General features: G+C 47.6%; 1 protein-coding gene across 7 annotated transcripts in view; it reads right to left on the minus strand.

The window, feature by feature from the left end:
• The window catches only part of TRPM4 (transient receptor potential cation channel subfamily M member 4), a 42163-nt gene that overhangs the window by 18280 nt on the left and 3057 nt on the right, over positions 1-20826 (minus strand). For 4 of the 7 annotated variants that reach the window (XR_013350706.1, XR_013350717.1, XM_077845784.1 and 1 more), the window contains exons 3-14: positions 17557-17731; positions 17037-17217; positions 16700-16863; positions 16292-16475; positions 13206-13267; positions 12874-13065; positions 12468-12567; positions 7538-7650; positions 6915-7256; positions 6585-6719; positions 387-516; positions 38-183 (exon numbers count right to left, since the gene is read on the minus strand). Coding sequence is in view for 5 of the 7 variants with exons in the window: in XM_077845784.1 (XP_077701910.1) it covers positions 38-183; positions 387-516; positions 6585-6719; positions 6915-7256; positions 7538-7650; positions 12468-12567; positions 12874-13065; positions 13206-13267; positions 16292-16475; positions 16700-16863; positions 17037-17217; positions 17557-17731 (1924 nt within the window). In the remaining 2 variants the exon portion in view is untranslated. Of the gene's footprint in view, positions 1-37; positions 184-386; positions 517-6584; positions 6720-6914; positions 7257-7537; positions 7651-12467; positions 12568-12873; positions 13066-13205; positions 13268-16291; positions 16476-16699; positions 16864-17036; positions 17218-17556; positions 17732-20826 lie in introns of those variants that run through there. The other 3 variants (XM_077845802.1, XM_077845786.1, XM_077845811.1) reach the window with 3 other exon arrangements.

Raw genomic sequence — 20826 nt, forward strand, 5'->3', positions numbered from 1 at the left:
GGGAACTGTGTGGGATGTTGGCACCTCAGATGCTCACCTGTACCCCATCCTGGGCAAAGAAGGCACGAGCATCAGCCTGCATGGCAAGCTGGAGGCAGGTGGCATCCCCCCAGAGTGGGCAGCGTCGGAGTAGCAGGCGGGCAGCCCGTTCCTCGCTGCTGCGGTAGCACTCACCGAAAAGGTCTGGGGACAGGAGATTTATGTGAGAGAAAAGAAAGGGAGTGAGGAAAAAAAAAAGAAAAGAAAGGGAGTGAGGAGATGGTGTGAGGGGAAAGATGAGGAGGGGAAGGTGAAGGCGTAGGGTTTCGGGAGGAAGAGTGGGCAGATGCACAACCCCCTGCCTGGCAGCTCCTGTCCCCACCCCCATGCACCCATGCCTTACGTACCAACGCCCAGACCCTCAAACTTGGCTGCCAGGTCCTTCCTCCGTGCTGCCTCCTCAGCTTCAGACTCCAGGCGTGCCAGCACTCGGAGCAGCATACAGGCCCCAAGAGCTGAGGCCACAGCATTGGAGCCCTGGAGAGACAGAGACAGAGTCACGGATAGAGTTTAGAGTGAGGTTCACAGGGGGGCAGGGGAAGGAGGAGAGGTGGGGGTCAAGGTAAAGGGACAGAGGGACAGACCAGAAGTCATAAGTTAACCAGGTTCATTAGAAGTAAAGGATGAGGCAATGTGTGTAGATGAATCTGGAAGAAGCTGGTCATCAGTGAAAAGTGTCAAAAGTCAGGTAGTTCAGGGACCAAGGGCTGGGACAGAGTTAGAATGACATCAGAGGCTACAGACAGGTCAAGAAGCAGCAGGAGATGTCCCCTAAAATGGCAGAGTAGAGAATTTCAAAATTCTGTCTCTCCATAAAAGCAACAGATAAGCTGGCAAAAACTGTCAGAGTCAACTTTCCCAGAATTCCAGAACTGAATATAAAACTTACAATGGGGATCCCTGGGTGGCGCAGCGGTTTAGCACCTGCCTTTGGCCCAGGGCACGATCCTGGAGACCCAGGATCGAATCCCACATCGGGCTCCCGGTGCATGGAGCCTGCTTCTCCCTCTGCCTGTGTCTCTGCCTCTCTCTCTCTCTCTCTCTCTGTGTGACTATCATAAATAAAAAAATTAAAAAAAAAAACTTACAATGAACAGGAGAAAGCTCAAGGAAGAAAGAAAACACCAAGTTTCAGTAAAAGAGCATCATGACATTTTAACTCCCACTGTCAACTTCCCAGCTCAAGGGCAGCCTGGAAGGCGACAGCCCGGAAGGTGACAGCCCGCATTCCTGGTGCAAACTGTTGGTCCCCAAGGGGGCAATTCAGATATCACTCTTTTTTTTTTTTAAGATTTTTTTTTTTATTATTCATAGAGACAGAAAGAGAGAGGGAGAGGCAGAGACACAGGCAGAGGGAGAAGCAGGCACCATGCAGAGCCTGACGTCAATCCAGGGTCTCCAGGATCACACCCTAGGCTGCAGGCGGCGCTAAACCGATGCACCACTGGGGCTGCCCTCAGATCTCACTCTTAAATAATTGTGGTTCTATGTGTGGACTTAGCTGTCCTTGAAGGAACAAGCTCAAGGGCTTACCTTTGTCTCACTGTTCTTGGGGTTTCCTCCAAGCAGAAATGGCTTCCCAGGTGGTGGGAAAGCATATAAAGCATTTAAGGGCAAGCTGTATTAGCCTCAGCTGCCCAAAGCAAAGAATAACAGTCAATTCAAGCAAAAACTGGACAGCTGGAGAGGGAAGTGGCTGGGGAAGGAGATATTCCAAGGAATAAGGGGCTTGAAAAACTCTATGTCTATTAGGGAAACTAGAAGGCTACACGCATGACCAATGCTGGGTGTACACTCAGAAAACACCAGAGGAAAAAAAAAGAAGAAAAGAAAACACCAGAGAAAATCCTAAGCTTTCACATCTTGCTGACCTTTTGCCTCAGTAAAAGCAGGAAGTGAAGGCTAAGGCAAAACTGTAAACAACCTGCCTAAGTATTGAAATAAAGCCCCAAGATAGAGCCAATCTGCAAACCAAAGCATTTTGCTCCCCCTCCCTCCCAGCCTGGGCATTTAAGGAATTCTCTGATGAGTCAGAGAATGAGCTAACAGAACAGGGACTTTAGTGGCCACACATGACAAGGAATACAGACCTCACGCGAATAGCTTAGAAAAATCACTAAACAAACACCATTACCAATAATCTGCAACAAGCAACAACCTTGAAGGAAGGGAGTAAGCTGGTTTCTAGAGTTGCCACATTATAATACTCAAAATGTCCAGTTTTCAACGAAAAACTATGAGGCATGGAAAAAAACAGGAAAGTATGGTACATTCCCAGGAAGAAAAAGAAAGAAAAGAAAAGAAAAAAAGATCAATAAGAACTATCTCTGTGGAAGCTCAGACATTGGACTTACTACACAAAAACTTTAAATAGATTGCTTTAAATATGCTCAAAAAGCTAAAGGAAATTGTGGACAAAAATGAAAGAAAGCCAGAAGGATGTCTTACCAAACAAAGAATAAAAATAAAGAGACAGAAATTATCAAAAAGGAATCAAGTAGAAATTCTGGGGTTTGGGACACCTGGGTGGCTCAGCAGTTGAGCATCTGCCTTCAGCTCAGGGTGTGATCCCAGAGTCGTGGATTGAGTCCCACATTGGGCTCCCTGTATGGAGCCTGCTTCTCCCTCTGCCTGTGTCTCTGCCTCTCTCTCTCTGTCTCTCATGAATAAATAAATAAAATCTTTTTTTTTTTAATAAATAAAATCTTTTAAAAAAAAAGAAATTCTGGGGCTAAAAAGTGAAATGAAAAATTCACTAGAAGGCTCAACAGCAGTTTTGAGGAGGCAGAAGAAATAATGCATGAACTTGAACAGATCAATTGAGATTATCCAGTTTGAGGTGCAGAAAGAACTAAGATTAGGGATGCCTGGATGGCTCAGTCAGTTAAGCATCTGCCTTCAGCTCAGGTCATGATCTCAGGAATCCTGAGATCAAGACCCACATTGGTTCCCTGCTCAGCAGGGAGCCTGCTTCTTCCTCTGCCCCTCACCCTACTTATGCTCTCTCACTCTTGCTCTTGCTCTCTCTCAATCTACGGGGTACTCTCAACCATACCAATTTATGCATAATGGGAGTCCCAAAGGGAGAAGACAGTGAGAAAGGGCTAGAAAAAATATTTTGAGATATAAAGAATATTTCAAGATATATATAAAGAATATTTTCAGTTTGGGGAACTGAAACTCCCTAAATTTTGATGAAAGACATGAATCTACACACCCAACAGCAAAGAAATTGAAGCAAGATAAGTTCAAAGAGACTCACATTGAATAATATTATAATCAGGAGTGCCTGGGTGGCTCAGTCAGTTAAGCATCTGCCTTCGGCTCAGGACATGATCTTGGATTCCTATAATCAAGCCCTGCTTCAGGGGCCTGCTTCTCCCTCTCCTCCCTGCTCATGCTGTCTCTCACTATCTCTCTCTCTCTCTCTCAAATAAATAAATAAAATCTTTTAAAAATATATCATAATCAAATTGTTGAAAGGCAAAAACAAAGAGAATCTCGAAATCAGCAAAAGAGAAGTGACTCTTCACGCATAAGGAATCTCAATAAGATTAACACATAGGATTAAATAATTATAATATGTATAATTATAAAACTATAAAACCCTCAGAAGATAACATAGGGATAAAACTTGATGACCTTGGATTTGGCAACAGTTACTTAGATATGACACCAAAAGCAAAAACAAAGAAAAACACAAATTGGACTTAATCAAAATTTAAAACTTTTGATGAATCAAAGGATGCTATGAACTGAGTGAAAAGACAACCCAAGGCAAAGGAGAATATACCTGCAAATTATATACCTGATAAGGGATTAATACCCAGAGCATATAAAGAACTCATACAATTCAACCACAAAAAACAAGACAAACAAACCAAATTTAAAAATGGACAAAGAGGGGCACTTGGGTGGCTCAGTCAGTTAAGCATCTGACTCTTGATTTCTGCTCAGGTCATGATCTCAGGGTTGTGAGATCAAGCCCCGCATCTGGCTCTGCGCTGGGCATGAAGCCTGCTTGGGATTCTCTCTCCCTCTCCCTCTGCCCCTCCCTACTTCCCTGTCTTAAAAAAACAAAAACAAAAACAGGGGATCCCTGTGTGGCTCAGTGGTCTAAGCACCTGTCTTTGGCCCAGGGCATGATCCTGGAGTCCCAGGATCAAGTCCCACATCAGGCTCCCTGCGTAGGGCCTGAGTCTCCCTCTGCCTGTGTCTCTGCCTCTCTCTCTCTCTCTCTGTGTGTCTCTCATGAATGAATGAATAAAATCTTAAAAAAAAAAAAAAAAACAAGTTTTGGGGCACCTGCGTGGTTTAGTCATTTAGGTTGGGTCACATCTAACTTTTGATTTCAGGTCAGGTCATGACCTCAGAGTCATGACATCAAGCCCCACACTGGTTTTCATGCTGGGCATGGAGCTTGCTTAAGATTCTCTCCCTTTAAAAAAAAAAAAAAAAAAAAAGATTCTCTCCCTTTGGGCAGCCCGAGTGGCTCAGTGGTGTAGTGTCGCCTTCAGCCCAGGGTGTGGTCCTGGAGACCCGGGATTGAGTCCCGCATTGATCCCTTCATGGAGCCTGCTTCTCCCTCTGCCTGTGTCTCTCATGAATAAATAAATAAATAATCTTTTTTTAAAAGAAAGATTCTCTCCCTTTTCCTCTACTCCTCCCCACTTACTCTTACTCTCATGCTCTCTCTCTCTCTCTCTCTTAAAAAAAAAAAAAAAGGTCAAAGAACTTAGCCATTTCTCAAAAGATATACAGATGGTCAATAAGCACAAAGATGCTCCATGTCACCAATCCTTAAGGAAACACAAATAAAAACCACACTGGGATGGCAATTATAAAACAAACAAACAGAAAATAACAAGTGATGGTGGAGATGTGGAGAAATTGGAACCCTTGTGCATCACTGGGAGGAATGTAAAATTGTGCAGCTGCTATGGAAAACAGTATGGCAGTTCTTCCACAACTTAAACCTAGAATAGTTATATGATCTAGCAGTTGCATACCTCGATATGTATTCAGAGCCTCAAAGCAGGGACTTGAAAAAAAAAAAAAAAAGCAGGGACTTGAACAGATATTTGTACTCCAATGTTCATAGCACTATTATTCACAATAGCCAAAAAGTCAAAACAACCCATGTAACTATCAAGAGATGAAGATACATAAACAAAACGTAGTGGATTTATCAATACTACAGAACATTATTCGGTAGCAAAATGGAAGGAAGCACGGATTCATGCTACAACTTGGATGCCCCATGAAAACACTATGCTAAGCGTAAGAAATTCAGTGCAAAGGGCCACATATAAGATGATTCTATTTCTATAAGACATCCAGAATAGGCAAGTCCATAGTGGCGGGGAGCAGATCAGTCATTGCCAGGAGCTGGGGAGGGAGGATGAAGAGTCAGTGCTAAATCAGTATGAGGTTTCTTTTTAGGATGATGAAAATGTTCTGGAACTAGACAAAGGTTGCTCAATGCAGTTAGTGAGTGTGCTAAAGGCAACTACTGAACTGTACAATTTAAGGTGGTTTAAATGGTGAATTTTATGTTATACGAGTTTTATCCCTTTTTATTTTTTTTTCTTTTTTTTTTTTTTTTTAGTTTTATCCCTTTTTAAAAAGATTTTATTTATTCATGAAAAACACAGAGAGAGAGAGAGGCAGAGACATAGGCAGAGGGAGAAGCAGACTCCATGCAGGGAGCCTGATGTGGGACTCAATCCCGGGATTCCAGGATCACGCCCTGAGCCAAAGGCAGATGCTCAACCACTGAGCCACCCAGGCATCCCTATGAATTTTATCTCAATGAAAAATAATCACTATTTAACCCATGACTTGGGCTGAAAACAACCCAAGGCTAAAGAAGTCCTGGCAAGATATTTCTATGGCATAAAAATAGGTGCTATCTTAGATCCTTTTTTTGAAAAAGATTTTTTAATTTATTCATGAGAGACACAGAGAGAGACAGAGACATAGGCAGAGGGAGAAGCAGCTCCCTGTAGGGAGCTCAGTGTGGGACTCGATCCCAGAACCGTGGGATCACACTCTGATCCAAAGGCAGATGCTCAACCACTGAGCTACCCAGGCGTCCTTCCAGATCTACCTTCCTAGCTGGTGTCCTTGCTTCTAGTTTTGTCCCCTTCTACATTACAACTACAATGACGCATCTCCATTGCCAAGTGTAACTATGTTTAAATGACTCCCTATCAGCTGCAGGATAACATCTCACTTCTTCATACAGGTAATCATTCTGAGAGAATGAGATCAATTCTCGTGCATGAACAACCAGAAATGCCCAATACATATTGCTAACAAAAAAACAAGTTATGAGAACTGCATGCTATCGGTGGGGGGAGGGGGGTGCCGGTGGTGGTGATGGGGAGCAGCAGTTGGAGTCATAGATCAGGAATGAAGGACGGGGTGGGTGTCCGAGTGACATTGGAGGTCAGGGAACCTTAAAGCTCAGGGACTGGGGTCCAGTAGGAATAAAGGACAGGGATGTAGAAGAAAGCAGAATCAGAGATCAAATCAGCACTCACCATCTCCCAGAAGTACAGGGCCATCTGAGCCCTGTTCAGTAGCAGCGCCCAGAGGAGCAGGTCACTCCAGGGGGCCTGCCCGAGGATAGCGTCCAGCGCGAGATCAGAGGCAGCCCTGTCTGAGAGCAGACACAACTGCAGGAGAAGGAGGCGTGGTGAGGACTGGCCCCTACCTGACTGCCCCCCAACCACCAGCTCCACCCAGTCCAGGCACACACGTCCCTCCTGGCCCACCCCCAGGTCTCCTTCTGTGCCTCCCCTGCCTCTCCCCACCACCACCACCACCATCACCACCACCACCACCACCACCACCATGCAGGCTCTCCTTACACTCTCCTTGCAGCCTTGGCCCTGGTAGGGATCCCTGGCGCCCCCAGCGCTGTACCTTGGCGCACATGTCTCCCCCAGCAGCATCCGCAGCACCTGCCCCACGTCAGGGGGTCGGGGCTCTGCAGAGGGTTTAAGGGCTGGGGTCTTGGTCCCTGAGTGGTGGGACGCCTGGTCCAAAAGGCTACGGATGAGTGAGTTGGGGGGTGCTGCGCTGTAAAGCTGGGTCAGGCGCATCGGGGTCAGGAAGTGGCCCACGCTAAGGCCATGGGAGACAAGCAAGCGCACAAACTCGGGCCGGTCGTTCAGGAGGGCATCCATGAGGGAGGCTTCCAGGTGGATGGACTGGCAGGGGCAGGATGGATGGGGGAAGAGATGAGCACATAGATAGAAGGCCCGGTGAGGTCAGATGTTAAGGACAAGAGGTGGAGTGCAGAGCTACTGGATAGGTGGGTGGGTGGCTGGCTGGATGGGGAGAGTGGAAACAAGATAGGAACAGATGGACAATTAAGAGAAGGCTGGACAGGCCATAATGGAAGACCGCGCCAGATGTGGAAGAAGTCAGGGAGGGAGGAGAGTGCATCCCCCTTGTCAGGATCCACAGCCCCACAGCCCTGCCCCCTCACCCGCCATTCAATGTCCCCCCGGAAGAGTTCACTCTGCGCAATGTCCACACGGTTCCAAGCCACAGCCAAACGCAACTCGTCCAGGTAAGCTGAAGCTTCAGAGCTCCCACAAGCTGAAAGTTAGAGAGAAAAGGAGTAAGGAGTCAGGGGCGGGGGCAGGGGAACTTTGGATGAATGTTTTGTTTCTATGTGAGATACCTGACATTTAAACCCCATATATAGTGGGTGTTGTTGGGGGGTGTCTGGGGTCATTAAGAAGTCGGGCTATTGCAAGCATAGGGTCATTAAAATTCAGGGCAGAGGGCAGACCAGCAGTCTAGAGTCCTCAAGAAGAAAGGGGGAATCAATTATCCATTTAATGTTTATTGAGGTAGATTATGGACCAGCCAATGGGAGGGATGGAGAAAAACTGGATACAGTTCCTGCCCTGAAGGAGATCATTCCAGAGAAATGTGTCCAGGAACCACATAACTACCCTCAAAGGGACTAATGCTCTTGGAGGTGGACACAAAATGGATAAGGACCCAGGGGAGGCTACACTCACAGAGGTGTGGAGTGATCCACGGGGCCTCCTAGAGGATGGGCATTGAGGTGGGGCTTTTGAAAGATGGGCAGGATTTGGAGGTGTGCATCTTAGATGAGAAAAAAAACTTCAAGGCAACAGGAGCGGCCTGAGCCAAGGTCTGGGTGCAAGAAAATATGAGATGTGATGGCAAATGTGAGTCACTCTGATTTCCTGGAAACATAGGGTATTTGTGAGAAGAAAGAGAAGAAAAATGAGCAGCAGAAGATGAGATTGGAAAAAATCCGAACATCAGAGGGGCTCTGGAAGACCCTGGAGGTCCTGGGGATCCCTGGGTGGCTCAGTGGTTTAGCACCTGCCTTCTGCCCAGGGCATGATCCTGGAGTCCCGGGATCAAATCCCACATCAGGCTCCCTGCATGGAGCCTGCTTTTCCCTCTGCCTATATCTCTGCCTCTCTCTCTCTCTCTCTCTCTCTCTCTCATGAATAAATAAAATCTTAAAAAAAAAAAAAAAAGATCCTGGAGGCCAATAAATAAATAAATAAATAAATGAGGAAGAACAAAAGGCCTTTAAAACTTTGACCCTTGGAAAAATAAAAAAACTGACCCTTGGGCAGCCCGGGTGGCTCAGCGGTTTGGCGCCTGCCTTCAGCCCAGGGCATGATCCTGGAGACCCGGGATCGAGCCCCGCATCGGGCTCCCTATGTGGAGCCTGCTTCTCCCTCTGCCTGTGTCTCTGCCTCTCTCTGTGTGTATGTGTGTCTCTCATGAATAAATAAAATCTTAAAAAAAAAAAAAACTTTAACCCAAAAATCAACAGATTCAAACATCTATGGTTATCGAGGAGCCTGAAAAATCTGAAGCCTCCAGTGGTTCCAAGAAGTCAAGCAAAGTCTAGACAGCTCTCAGCGCACTTGTGCCATGGAGTTAGTTTTTCCTTCTGCCTCCACTGGCTCTTCATCAATTTCCAAAACAAAGGAGGGACTTTCATCACATTTTGGTTGTTTCAAAAACTGCAACTAGGCAATCCAGCGGAGTGCAGATGAACAATGGGCTCTGAGGCAGGCGGACCTCGGATCTAATCCCAGTTCCACCAATACCAATTTACGGTCTTCAAGTAAGCTGCTGGACCTTGGGAGCCTTGGTTCCCTCATCTATAAAATGGGAATAATAATGGTACCCACATTGTAGCACTGTTCTCAGTAATAACTGCGGGATGAAGTTGCAAACAGAGAGGACTCTGTGACTGGACCAGTGAAACCGCTAAGGCCAGTGCTTGAGCAAACAGGTCCAGAGAGACGCAGTCACATGTCTAGGGCCACACATATTATAATATATATAGGATCCAAGCTGGGCATGGAACCCAACCCAGGGCTTGAACTCATGACCCTGAGATCAAGACCTGAGCTGAGATCAAGAGTTGGAGGCTTAGGGCAGCCCAGGTGGCTCAGCAGTTTAATGCCACCTTCAGCCCAGGGTGTGATCCCAGAGACCCGGGATCGAGTCCTGCATTGGGCTCCCCGCATGGGGCCTGCTTCTCCCTCTGCCTGTGTCTCTGCCTTTCTCTCTGTATGTGTCTCTCATGAATAAATAAATAAAATCTTAAAAAAAAAAAAAAAGAGTTGGAGGGTTAATCAGCTGAGCCCCCCAGGCGCCCCTACCCTATATTTCTTTTCAAATCCCAGAAGCAAATTCACAGTGGGATTTTCTAAGATTCTATAAATCTCTCCGACTTTCCTCACTGTTTCAAGAGGAGGGGGAAAAGAAGGTTTATAATATCCTGCTTTATATTCTGCCTTAATATGTCTCCCCAATTATCACCTAGATCTCCCCCCACCCTTCACGCTCACTGTGTCCCATATGGAGCTCAGCATCTAACCCCAGAATCCACCCTCCCTGGGTTCTGCATCTCAGGGACAGCCCCTTTGTCCACCCAAGTCAATGAGGCACATTCCTCTGCTCTGTGCTGTTCCTGCTCCTCCAGTCCTTCACATCCCCCAGCTCATCAGTCCCCAAATCCCATCCTTCTAGCCCCCTGGCTCTCTCTGCCCAGCCCCACATCCCCCTGCAAGCAGGATTGGAGGATCATGGGCAAATATACACCAACTGCTCAGCACAGTGCACATGCTCTTAGAACTTTCTTTTATTTTATTTTATTTATTCATGAGAGACACAGAGAGAGAGGCAGAGACACAGGCAGAGGGAGAAGCAGGCTCCATGCAGGGAGCCTGACGTGGGACTCAATCCCGGGTCTCCAGGATCGTGCCCTGGGCCGAAGGCAGCACTAAACCGCCAAACCGCTGAGCCACCGGGGCTGCCCCAGTGCACATGCTCTTAAGGAACATGCATCGCCTCCTCCTTCCTTCCTCACCTGTCAGAAACCCCATCCTTTCATCTCTGCTATCACTGAACCTGCCCAGCCATCTCCAATTTCCTCAGCAGAGTGGGATCCCTTCCACATCTGCAGGCAACTGACTGACAAAACTATCCCTGCAAACCACCTCTTACAGAGTCTCCCTGTTTTCTCCCCAGAGGCTTGTGAGTTAACTTCTGTGAAGTGAATCAGATTTGTTCGCTGACTTCCATTCGCTATTTACAAAATGTGTCCCCATGGGAAATGGAATTTTATTAAGAAGAGCTCCCTGGGCACCTGGGTGGCTCAATCAGTTAAACAGCCGACCCTTGAGCTCAACTCAGGTCTTGATCTCAGGATTGTGAGTTCAGGCCCCCGTGTTGGGCTCCACGCTGGGGAGCCTACTTAGAGAGAGAGAGAGAGAGAGAGAGAGAGAGAGCTTTCATTTATTGGCCCATCCCTGGAGACTAGGCACTGTTCATAAGCTGTCCCTGAGGCTCACAACACTCCTGCAAGATATCATCTCCACTTTTCAGAGAAAGAAACTAAGTAAGGCTCAGAGAAGGGAAGTCTCTTTCTCTCTCAAGGTCATGCAGAAAGGGAGGGGCCAAACTGGTATTCCAATTCAGCTTCATCTGACTCCAAAGTCAAAAGTTACTGCTCTTGGGGATCCCTGGGTGGCTCAGCGGCTCAGTGGTTTAGTGCCTGCCTTTGGCCCAGGGCGTGATCCTGGAGTCCCAGGATCGACTCCCACATCAGGCTCCCTGCGTGGAGCCTGCTTCTCCCTCTGCCTGTGTCTCTGCCTCTGTGTGTGTGTGTGTCTCTTATGAATAAATAAAATCTTAAAGAAAAAGTTACTGCTCTTTCTGCCACACCACAGAGCATGATGGACACAGCTGGGGTGGGGACCTGGGATCAAGAGCAAATTATAAATTGACACTATGCCTCTTGGGGGTTTTTATCTAAGTAGGTGTTTTCCCTGTTAAACTCTGACACCAGGGCACCTGGGATGGTTCAGTGGTTGAGCAACTGCCTTCAGTTCAGAGCATGATCCCAAGGTCCTGGAATCAAGTCTTGCATCAGGCTCCCCACGGGAGCCCGCTTCTCCCTCTGCCTATGTCTCTGTGTCTTTCATGAATAAATAAATGAAATATTTAATAAATAAATAAATAAATAGCACCTCCTCCTTGTCTCTTTACTGACAGCGGTCTCCCCCTCCACGTTTTGGTCTTCAATTTTACATAAGGTTGTGTTAAAAAAACTCTGGTAGGATCTGTGGTCCTTCAGAGCAAGAAATGGGTCTGCTTTAGTCTCTGGAGCCTGGGATGATGTTTCTGGAATGAATATCCCCATCCCCAGCCTCTACCAGATGGCCATTATGTTCCCTACCTTGGCTTTCATCATCCATTCCTTTTTTTTTTTTTTTTTTTACTTTTTTTTTTTTCATCATCCATTCCTGTAGTAAAATATCAGGAGTTCCTCAATGGCCACCAATTCTCTGGTTTATCTCTGACCCCCCTACTCCCCAGTGCTTAAAACATATTGGAGCCATGTAGGAAAGGAAGAAACAGTGAGTAGGTAGATAGATGGAAGAATGGATGGATGGATGGATGAATCAAAGATGGATGGATGGATGGATGGATGGATGGATGGATAGACGAATAAAAGAATAATAACTGGATGGAACTGTCAATGGATATGTGGATGGCCAGGTAGAAGGATGGGTGGAAGGCATGATGGATGGATGATTGGATGGATAAAAGAATGAAGGATGGATGGAATAATGAGTAGATGGAAAGATCAATGTATAGATGGATGGATGAAAGCATGTATCTGACAGAAAGTAATGTTGATACATAATGAAAGTATCTTGGGAAACTGTCCAAATAGCCCCATGCAAACTCCCAAGAACCACTTGCTAAGGGAATAATAAAAAGGAAAGAGATAAAAAAGGAACCTAACTTTAGAGAGAGTATGGCTAAAGTGCCCAGGCTGGGAAAGGTGTCCAAAGTTGACCTGAGAGAGGAGGAGAATTCAGGGGTCCAAGGCTTACCCTTGACAAGGGCCTTCAGAACAATGGTCTCAAATTCCTCAGGGCCATCCTCAGTTGAATAGACGGTCAACAGCTCCTTCCGGGTCATGATCCTCTCCACCTGCAGAATGCCACATTCTGCAAACCCCAGCCCAACTCCACTGGGGCTGTGTCCACAGAGTCACAGGAGACCATTCCCTCCAGGACCTAGTGGTATAGATGCCCAGCACTCTCTGCTCCCAGAACCTGGGAGTCTGGGCCCCCGGGGCCTCTCCTCTCTCAAATCCATGAGTCTGGGCCTCCAATCCCCTCTTTGCTGAGATCCAGGACTCCAAGTCCTCAGCATCCTCGTCTTTCAACACTGAGGGACCCAGGTCCCCAGCTCCCTCCCATATCAGGATTCAGAGTTGAGCTCCCAGTGTCATACCTGGGCCTGCAGGACCTCAGGGTCACCTTTGGGAAAGAAACGCCTAATCCGATTCCGGGCTTCCCCTTGCAGGCTCCCTCTTCTCCCTGGAGCCAGAGTGTCTTCCAGGATCTCCGCCAGGCAATCTGCAGCTCCCCCAGACCCAGCCACCAGGAGGCAGGGGAGCTGAGCCTCAGTGGCATTCTCTATTTGCTACAGGTTAGAAGGGCAGTCAGGTCAGGGAAGGCAGGTGTTCATCCCACCCAGAGCCCAGATCCCCAGCCCTCTCCTCTCCTAAGATTCAGGTGCCAGGAATCAGGGCCTCCAGCCACCTCCCCACTTAGACCCTTTACCTTCAACATCTTCTCATCACCATCGATCAAGAGGAGGAGCACAGGGATGTCAATTCCAGTCCCTGAGGAAAAGAGAGATGGGGGCTTGGTCACCTCCCATCAGCCTTTGCCTGGGACAGGAAAGAACCACATTTCCCATGAGTCTCTGGGACAAACTTAGCTTCTGCTTAATCCTGTGTCCTGAGGCTCACGGGAGTTGTCACATTTTTGAGCACGTTGAAAGGGACCAGATTTTGAAGACAGTAATACTTGACTTCCCAGGGGAGCAGGGGACTGAGGGCCTAGACTCCCAAATGAGGCAGGTATTTACTACATGAGTCACTCCTGTAATTGGTTAATGACCCAGGGGGGAGGAAAGGATGGAAGGTCAAACAGAAATGCAGGAAATAAGGACTATCTAGGGGTCCTGGCTGGCTTAGTTGATAGAGCATGTGACTCTTGGGTTGGGGTTTTGAGTTTGAGTCTCATGGTGGGTGCAGAGACTACTTAAAAATAAAATCAAAGAAAGAAAGAACTATCTAAATACAATAAAGACATTTCCCAAAGCCTAACAACAAAATCATGTAAGATAGTTTTCTACTAATTCCCAGTAAAATAACAAACAAGAAAACATTACTTCTATCCACACACATCCAGGAGCTTTGAGCTAATGCAGTCATGCAAGAAGTAAAATTGGAATGCAAACTATTATTTCTTTTTAAGCTGGAAGAGACAAAGGTATCTATGGGAAGAAAACATGATTTAGATTCTTAGAAATTAGAAGGAGTCCACTCAAAATAAATAAATATTAATAAGAGAATGTAAGAGGATTGATACAGAAAAATATACACAAAAACAAAAAACTTTTCTCCAAACTAGTAATGTCTCCTAACCCTGTTTTCATAAAAATGTTAAATATCCAGGAATTAATTCATCCTGAAAAGGATGAAATTTTTATGAGGAAATTAACAATCCTTACTTAAGGACAGGCTTGAATAAATGGAAAAACAAGTATCATGTTAACCTATCAGAAAGCGACACATAAATTCAGTGCAGCTTCACGGAAAGAGGGGGATAGGAGGAGTTTGGAGGTGTCTGTTTATGAAGTGATCGTGAAGACAACATGGCTTCCCATTTGGAAGAAAAGAAATGTAGACTCCCTTCCTCAAAACATGTAAAAATCATTTCCAGATGGATTAAAGGCTTAAATATAAGCTACTAAAAAGAAAACATACAGAGAATATTTGTATAGCATTGGTGTGAGATGGACCTTTCTTAAAACACAGGAAACCAATTAGCCATAAAAGAAACAAAGGGGCTCCTGACTGGCTTGGTTGGAAGATCATGGGACTCTTGATCTCGGGGCCATGAGTTCAAAACCCACCTTGGGTGTAGAGAGGACTTAAATAAATATACTTCTTAAAAAATAATAAGAAAAGAAAAGAAACAACAATATATTCAACTACATAAAAACGATAGAATTTTTATAGAAATAAACACCATAATAAAAGTCTTTTTTTTAAGATTTATTTATTTATTCATGAGAGACATACAGAGAGAGAGGCGAAGACATAAGCAGAGGGAGAAGCAGGCTCCTTGCAGGGACCCCGATGCGGAACTCAATCCCGGGACCCCAGGATCATGCCCTGAGCTGAAAGTAGATGCTTAACCACGGAGTCACCCAGTCATCCCGAAAGTCTTTTTATTTTTAACAAGGTATGGCTATTGACAGGATACAAAGAATTCCCTCAAAAAGATAAGAAAGAAATAACCCAATTCAAATATGTGCAAAGAATATGAATAGACAGGACACCTGGATAGCTCAGTGGTTGAGCATCTGCCTTCAGCTCAGGTCGTGATCCCGGGGTCCTGCTTCTCCCTCTGCTTATGTCTCTGCCTCTCTCTGTGTCTCTCATAAATAAATAAATAAATAAATAAATAAATAAATAAATAAATAACTTTTAAAAATAAATAAAATGAAATAAAGAAAATGTTTACAAAGAAACAGCTTTTGGTTTAATTTTCTCCACTGTGCATTTGTTTCTATTTTGTTGGCTTTCTGCCCTTGTCTTTATTATCTCCTTGTTTATACTTTTCCTAATTTTCACTTGCTGTTCTTTTCCTAGGATGTTTTTAATTTAATTTTTTTCCAGGGCAGCCCAGGTGGCTCAGCGGTTTAGCTCCACCTTCAGCCCAGGGCCTGATCCTGGAGACCTGGGATCGAGTCCCATGTCAGGCTCCCTGCATGTAGCCTGCTTCTCCCTCTGCCTGTGTCTCTGCCTCTCTCTCTCTCTCTCTCTCTCCATGTCTCTCATGAATGAATGAATAAAATCTTTAAAAAAAATTTTTTTCCAGATTTTATTTTTAAGTTATCTCTACATCCAAGATAGGACTTGAACTCACAGTCCCGAGATCAAGAGTTGTATGCTCTACTGACTGAGCTGGCCAGAGCTCTTCTAGTTGTTGTTGTTGTTACTTTTCCTGAAGGCTTAAATCCCTGATTTTCAGCCTTTCTTCCTTTTTTGGATACATGCATTTAAGTCTATAAGTTTCTCTCTAGATACCAATTTAGCTGCACCCCAAAAGTGCTGGTATGTCATATATTCCTTACCATCCTGTTCAAAATATTTTGTCTTTTTTTTTTCTTCTTTGACCCGTGAGTTACTTATAGACTACAACTTGTGCAGCGATATGGATGAACCTCACAGAAATAATGTGGAATATAACCGGCCAGATTCAAGAATATGCGGACTGTATAGGATTCTGTTCCCATGAAGCCCAGGTGCAGCCAGAATCACTGCCCAGGCTCCAGGCACCACTGGGGCAACCCCGGGGTGCGGGATGGAGAAGGTTCCTGGGGGCTGGTGAAGTGTTTTGAGATGTGGGTGCTGTTTTGGCACGTGGGTTCAGTTTCATAAAATCTCACCGAGCCATTCACTTTATTGTAGTTTAGATTTTGAGATAAAGATTTTTTTAAAAGAGAACAAATAATGGGAGATGGTGCTTGACTGGGGGAGCTCCTCCGTCCTTTGGTCCCCAAACCTCAAGCTGATCGGACCACGGACCCAAGCCTTGCGCCCCCGTCCCTACTGGAGGAGGCCACTCACCTCCCACGCCTGTCTTCTGCTGGGCCACGTAGGACTCAAAGCGCAAGCGGAAGCGGTTCTCACCGCCCAGGCGGCCGTGGGTGCCGTCGTCCACCAGGAAGAAGGCCGAGTAGTTGTAGTCGAGAGGAAACTGGACCCTGTCCTCGGGCTCACCGCGCCATGGGTACCTCGCGGGGAAGGAGCCCTGGGGACATGCCACCAGACCAGTGTTTTCCCAGCAGGGCCAGCAGGACCAGCCCCTCCTCCCTCAGACCCAGGGTCGGGGTCCCCAGCCTCCTCCACCCTCAGACCCAAGAGTCCAGGCCCCCACCCCCTCCTCCCTCAGACCCAGGAATCCTGATCCCAGCCCTTCTTCCCTCAGACTCAAGATTCCCAGCCCCCTCCTTTTCCAAGACTTCTGGGTCCCACCTTGGGGTTGGTGAGGGTGTCTCTATTCCGGACCACACCCCAGGGGGCCATGCCCATGGCCACCACCTTGGTGCCCCCGGTGCTGGCCGTTTGGTGGTCCCGCACAGCCACACCGACATGCCGGCCAATGCCTCTGTGCAGCCCCCCGGTGACAATCCAGGCCCCTATACAGAGACACAGGGAGTGACGGTGAGGTCAGAGACATGGATGTGGGGAGACAGAGAGAGAGAGACCAAAACCCCTTGAGAGCTGCGGGGAGACTGCGTGCCAGAGAAGTGGGAGAGATGGGCAGCGGCCCGGGCGTGGGAGGCACGGCCAGCCCCCCGACCTCAGTCACCTGTGCTCTGGGCAGCCCGCACCAGCCCACGTCGCAGCAGGTCCTGCAGCCATGTCTGGAGGATGGGACCCCCAGATCCCCCCAACACTGACACCACCAGGTTTGGGGCCCGGAAGCCCCACGTCCGCGTGACCAGATTATAAACTGCAGCTGGATCCGTGCGGTCAGAGAGCCGGAGGAACTGTGGACACACAGGAGGAGGGGACACAGGGCAGGGGACAGTGACCCAGAGAGAGGGAGACAGAGACAGACAAAGGGACAGAGACACAGAGAACAGAGATCCAGATGGAGAAGGGTGGGAGGACAGTAACCCAGGAGGAAGGGACAGAGACCCAAAGAGAGGGGAACAGACTTAGAAAGACAGGGGTCGAGGGAGAGAGACGCAGGGAGAGGTGAAGACAGGGTTGGGCAAACGGGGAGACAGCACTCAGCTGTGGCACCCCAAGACCGACTCTGGGAGCCCCTGAGGCATGCAGCCCCCCTCGCGGACCCCAACCCTGCCCAGACATGCAGGTCTCACATTGCTGGCCTTGCGGCCTGCGCCCAAGAAATCCAGGTCCCCATAGGCATCGGTGGGCTTCTCGGTGGTGTGCAAATCACTGTCCCACACAGTCACCATGGCCGCCCCAAAGGCATCCTCCACAGCTACTGACGGGTGGGTGCTCCGGGGACGCCCACACTGGCACAAAGTTCCTCTGGGAAGGGGAGGGTAGGGAGAGCATGAACCCCAGGGGTGGCGCCCCCTCCACACCCTAAGGATCCCATCAAAGCACCCCCTGAAGTAGCCACACTGTCCATGCTGACCCTGGCACTGCCCCTTCCTGGGGTGCAAGACCATCCAGAGCCAACTGGTCCACCAGCAGGAAGCCGTAGAGGTTCAGGGAGGCTGGAGGGAAGGTCTCCAGGGTCCCACCCTCCCTGCGACCTGCCAGGCCTGGGGCCTGTGTGGAGAAGTGCCAGCAGCCATCAGGGGCCGGCCTGGGTGCCCCCAGTCCAAACAGATGATACTCCACCCGGAAAGGAAAATCCAGAGTGCTTAGAGGGCGCTCAGAGGGTGGGGCACGTGTGTGACTTTGGGCCTCACTTCCCTGAGCCCACATATCCTCTTTGGATCAAGACAATGGTCACACAGCCTGCTTCGTGGAACTATGGGGCAGCGTCAGTGAAATCACACGGTGTTTTCTGAAATGAGTCTGCATTCCAGACTCAGGCGGAGAACCCACTCCAGGGGAAGGCCACCCGGAGCTTTAAATAGCCTCGAATAACACTGAATAACAGCCAGAAAGTCATTCCTTTTCTAGTCATTCCTGATGACTGACAAAGAGAGAGGTTTAGCTGGGTGCTAGAATATCTTTAAGGCCCTAACCTTTTGCTACTCTTTTTCCCCCTCATTTATTTAAGTAATCTCTACACCCAAGGTAGGGCTCGAACCCACAGCCCAGAGATCTAGAACCACATGCTCACACAGACTGAGACAGCCAGGAGCCCTGCTCCTCCTTTTTTTTTTTTTTTTTTTTAACAGAGAGAAGTCAGCCTTGGGCTCAGAAAATTGGGCTGCCAACAGCATCCAGTTAGAAGGTAAATATCTTCGTTTGCTTCTCACTGTGATGGTCTTTTCCGGCTGGTTTCTTTCTCTGTGTGGCAAATGGAAGTTTTTTCATTTATGATAGTCATGGATGAAACCTTTTTTCCCTTAAACGTTCAAGTATCCCTTGCACCCCTTAAATAAATGTACTGGTGATTGGCACCTGCTTTTTAAAGAACAAATAACATGGGTTTGGGGAATGAAGAATTTACTTGAAAATGTATCTAAATCTCATTGGTCCCTGGTTCCAGAAGGGATTCAGATAGTGGAGGACACCCAAATTTACACAAGCAGAGTGAGCCTTGGGGCGACTGGGTGGCTCAGATGGTTGGGTGTCTGCCTTCGGCTCAGGTTGTGATCTCTAGGTCCTGGGGTAGAGCCCCACGTCTTCATCAGGCTCCCTGCTCAACGGGGAGTCTGCTTCTCCCTTCCCCTACCCCTCCCCCCACTCATGCTCTCTCTCTCTTTCAAATGAATAAATAAAATAAAATTTAAAAAGCAGAGTGAGCCTTGACTAAGGATCAATTTTTTCTTAAAGATTTTATTTATTAATGAGAGACACATACAGAGGCAGAGACACAGACACAGAGAGAAGCAGTCTCCCTGCAGGGAGCCCGATGTGGGACTCTATTGTGGGACTGGATCCTGGGACTTGGGGATCGGCCCTGAGCCTCAGGCACTCAACCACGGAGCCACCCAGGTGCCCCTTAAGGACCAATTTTATGAAAGAACACCACTGGTGATACATGGATTTGTTAAAAGTTATAAAGACGCTGAAAGAATGGCCATCAATCCACACACAGGATGAACAGAATACACTCAGTCCAGCTCCAGAGACAAGGAGAGTGAAAGACAAACACGTCCTTCCTCATTCCTGAGTCCACCTTCAGCCACCCAACATGCCTCAGTTTACCCTCTGGATCCTTTCACCTATCTCAACCCCATCCCTGGACCCCCTCATTACCTTCCAACTACTTCACACTAGTCCTTATAGACAGAACGTCATGGAATGTTCCAGAATCTAAGCTGTTTTCTAATATAGTAGACCATAGCCATATGTGGCTCTTTACATTTAAATAAATTAAAATTGAATACAATTAAAAATTCAGTTCCTAGATCATGCTGGCCACATTTCATTTTTGTGTTGTTTTTTTTTTCTGGCCACATTTCAACTGCTCTGGGAGCCATATGTGGCCAGTGGCTGCCATATTGGATATGGATATAGAACATTTCCCCTGTTGCAGAAAGTTCTGGTGGACAGAACTGGCAGATTCCCCACCCTGCACGTCTCACCTCCTACCTCCCTTCCTCTTCGTGACCACTAAAGCTGAAACGTTCCTGATAAGATCAGCAATTACCCCTATAACCCCAAATATAATGGCCTCTATTCAGGTCTCTTGTGTCTATCACAGAATGGCATCGGTCCCAGGTTCTAAAGAATCCTCTCCTTCCCTTGGCAGGGCACAGGCTCCTCTGGCTGCCTAGTCCCCGCCTCATCTGTGGCTTTCTTTCTCTATGCCTCCCTTGAGTGTAGGTGTTCCCAGAGCCCTGGGGCCATATGGCTACCCCATGTGGGTCTCAAACTTAATGTCCCAGGGGCCAAGCAAATAATTTAGGGGAAAGAACCATCAGGTGGAGGAGAACTGGGCGGCTCAGTCTGTTAAGCAGCTGCCTTGGGCTCAGGTCATGATCTCAGGGTCCTGGGATCCAGCCCCCATGTGTCCAGCTCCCTGCTCAGCGTGCAGCCTGCTTCCCCCTCTCCCTCTGCCTGCCCTCCAATTGTGTTCTCTCTCTCTCTCTCTCTCTCTCTCAAGTAAATAAATAAAATCTTTAAAAAAAAAAGAAAGAAAACGAAAAAGCAGCTTCAGGTGGAAAACAAGTGAATGTGCTGCTGGAGGCTGTGGTGACTTGAGGTGGTAGGTTTTTTTAGAAAAACTCTTCCAGGGGTGCCTAGGTGGCTCAGTAGGTTAAGCATCTGCCTTAGGTGGCTCAGGTGATGATGTCAGGTCATGATCTTAGGGTCCTGGGATCAAGCCCTGCATCAGGCTCCCTCAGACCCAGGTCTGCGGTGTCCCCTAGTCCCCTGACACTTGAGGGCCCGCATTGAGCTTGGCAACGTTCCCCAGACTCGTTTGTCCTCTTGGATTCCCCATCTTGGGGACAATCCCATGGTCTGCCAGGTCCTGGACCAGAGGTCTGGGAGCC

The sequence above is a fragment of the Canis aureus genome, chromosome 1, assembly GCF_053574225.1.
Source record: "Canis aureus isolate CA01 chromosome 1, VMU_Caureus_v.1.0, whole genome shotgun sequence".
NCBI lineage: Eukaryota > Metazoa > Chordata > Mammalia > Carnivora > Canidae > Canis > Canis aureus.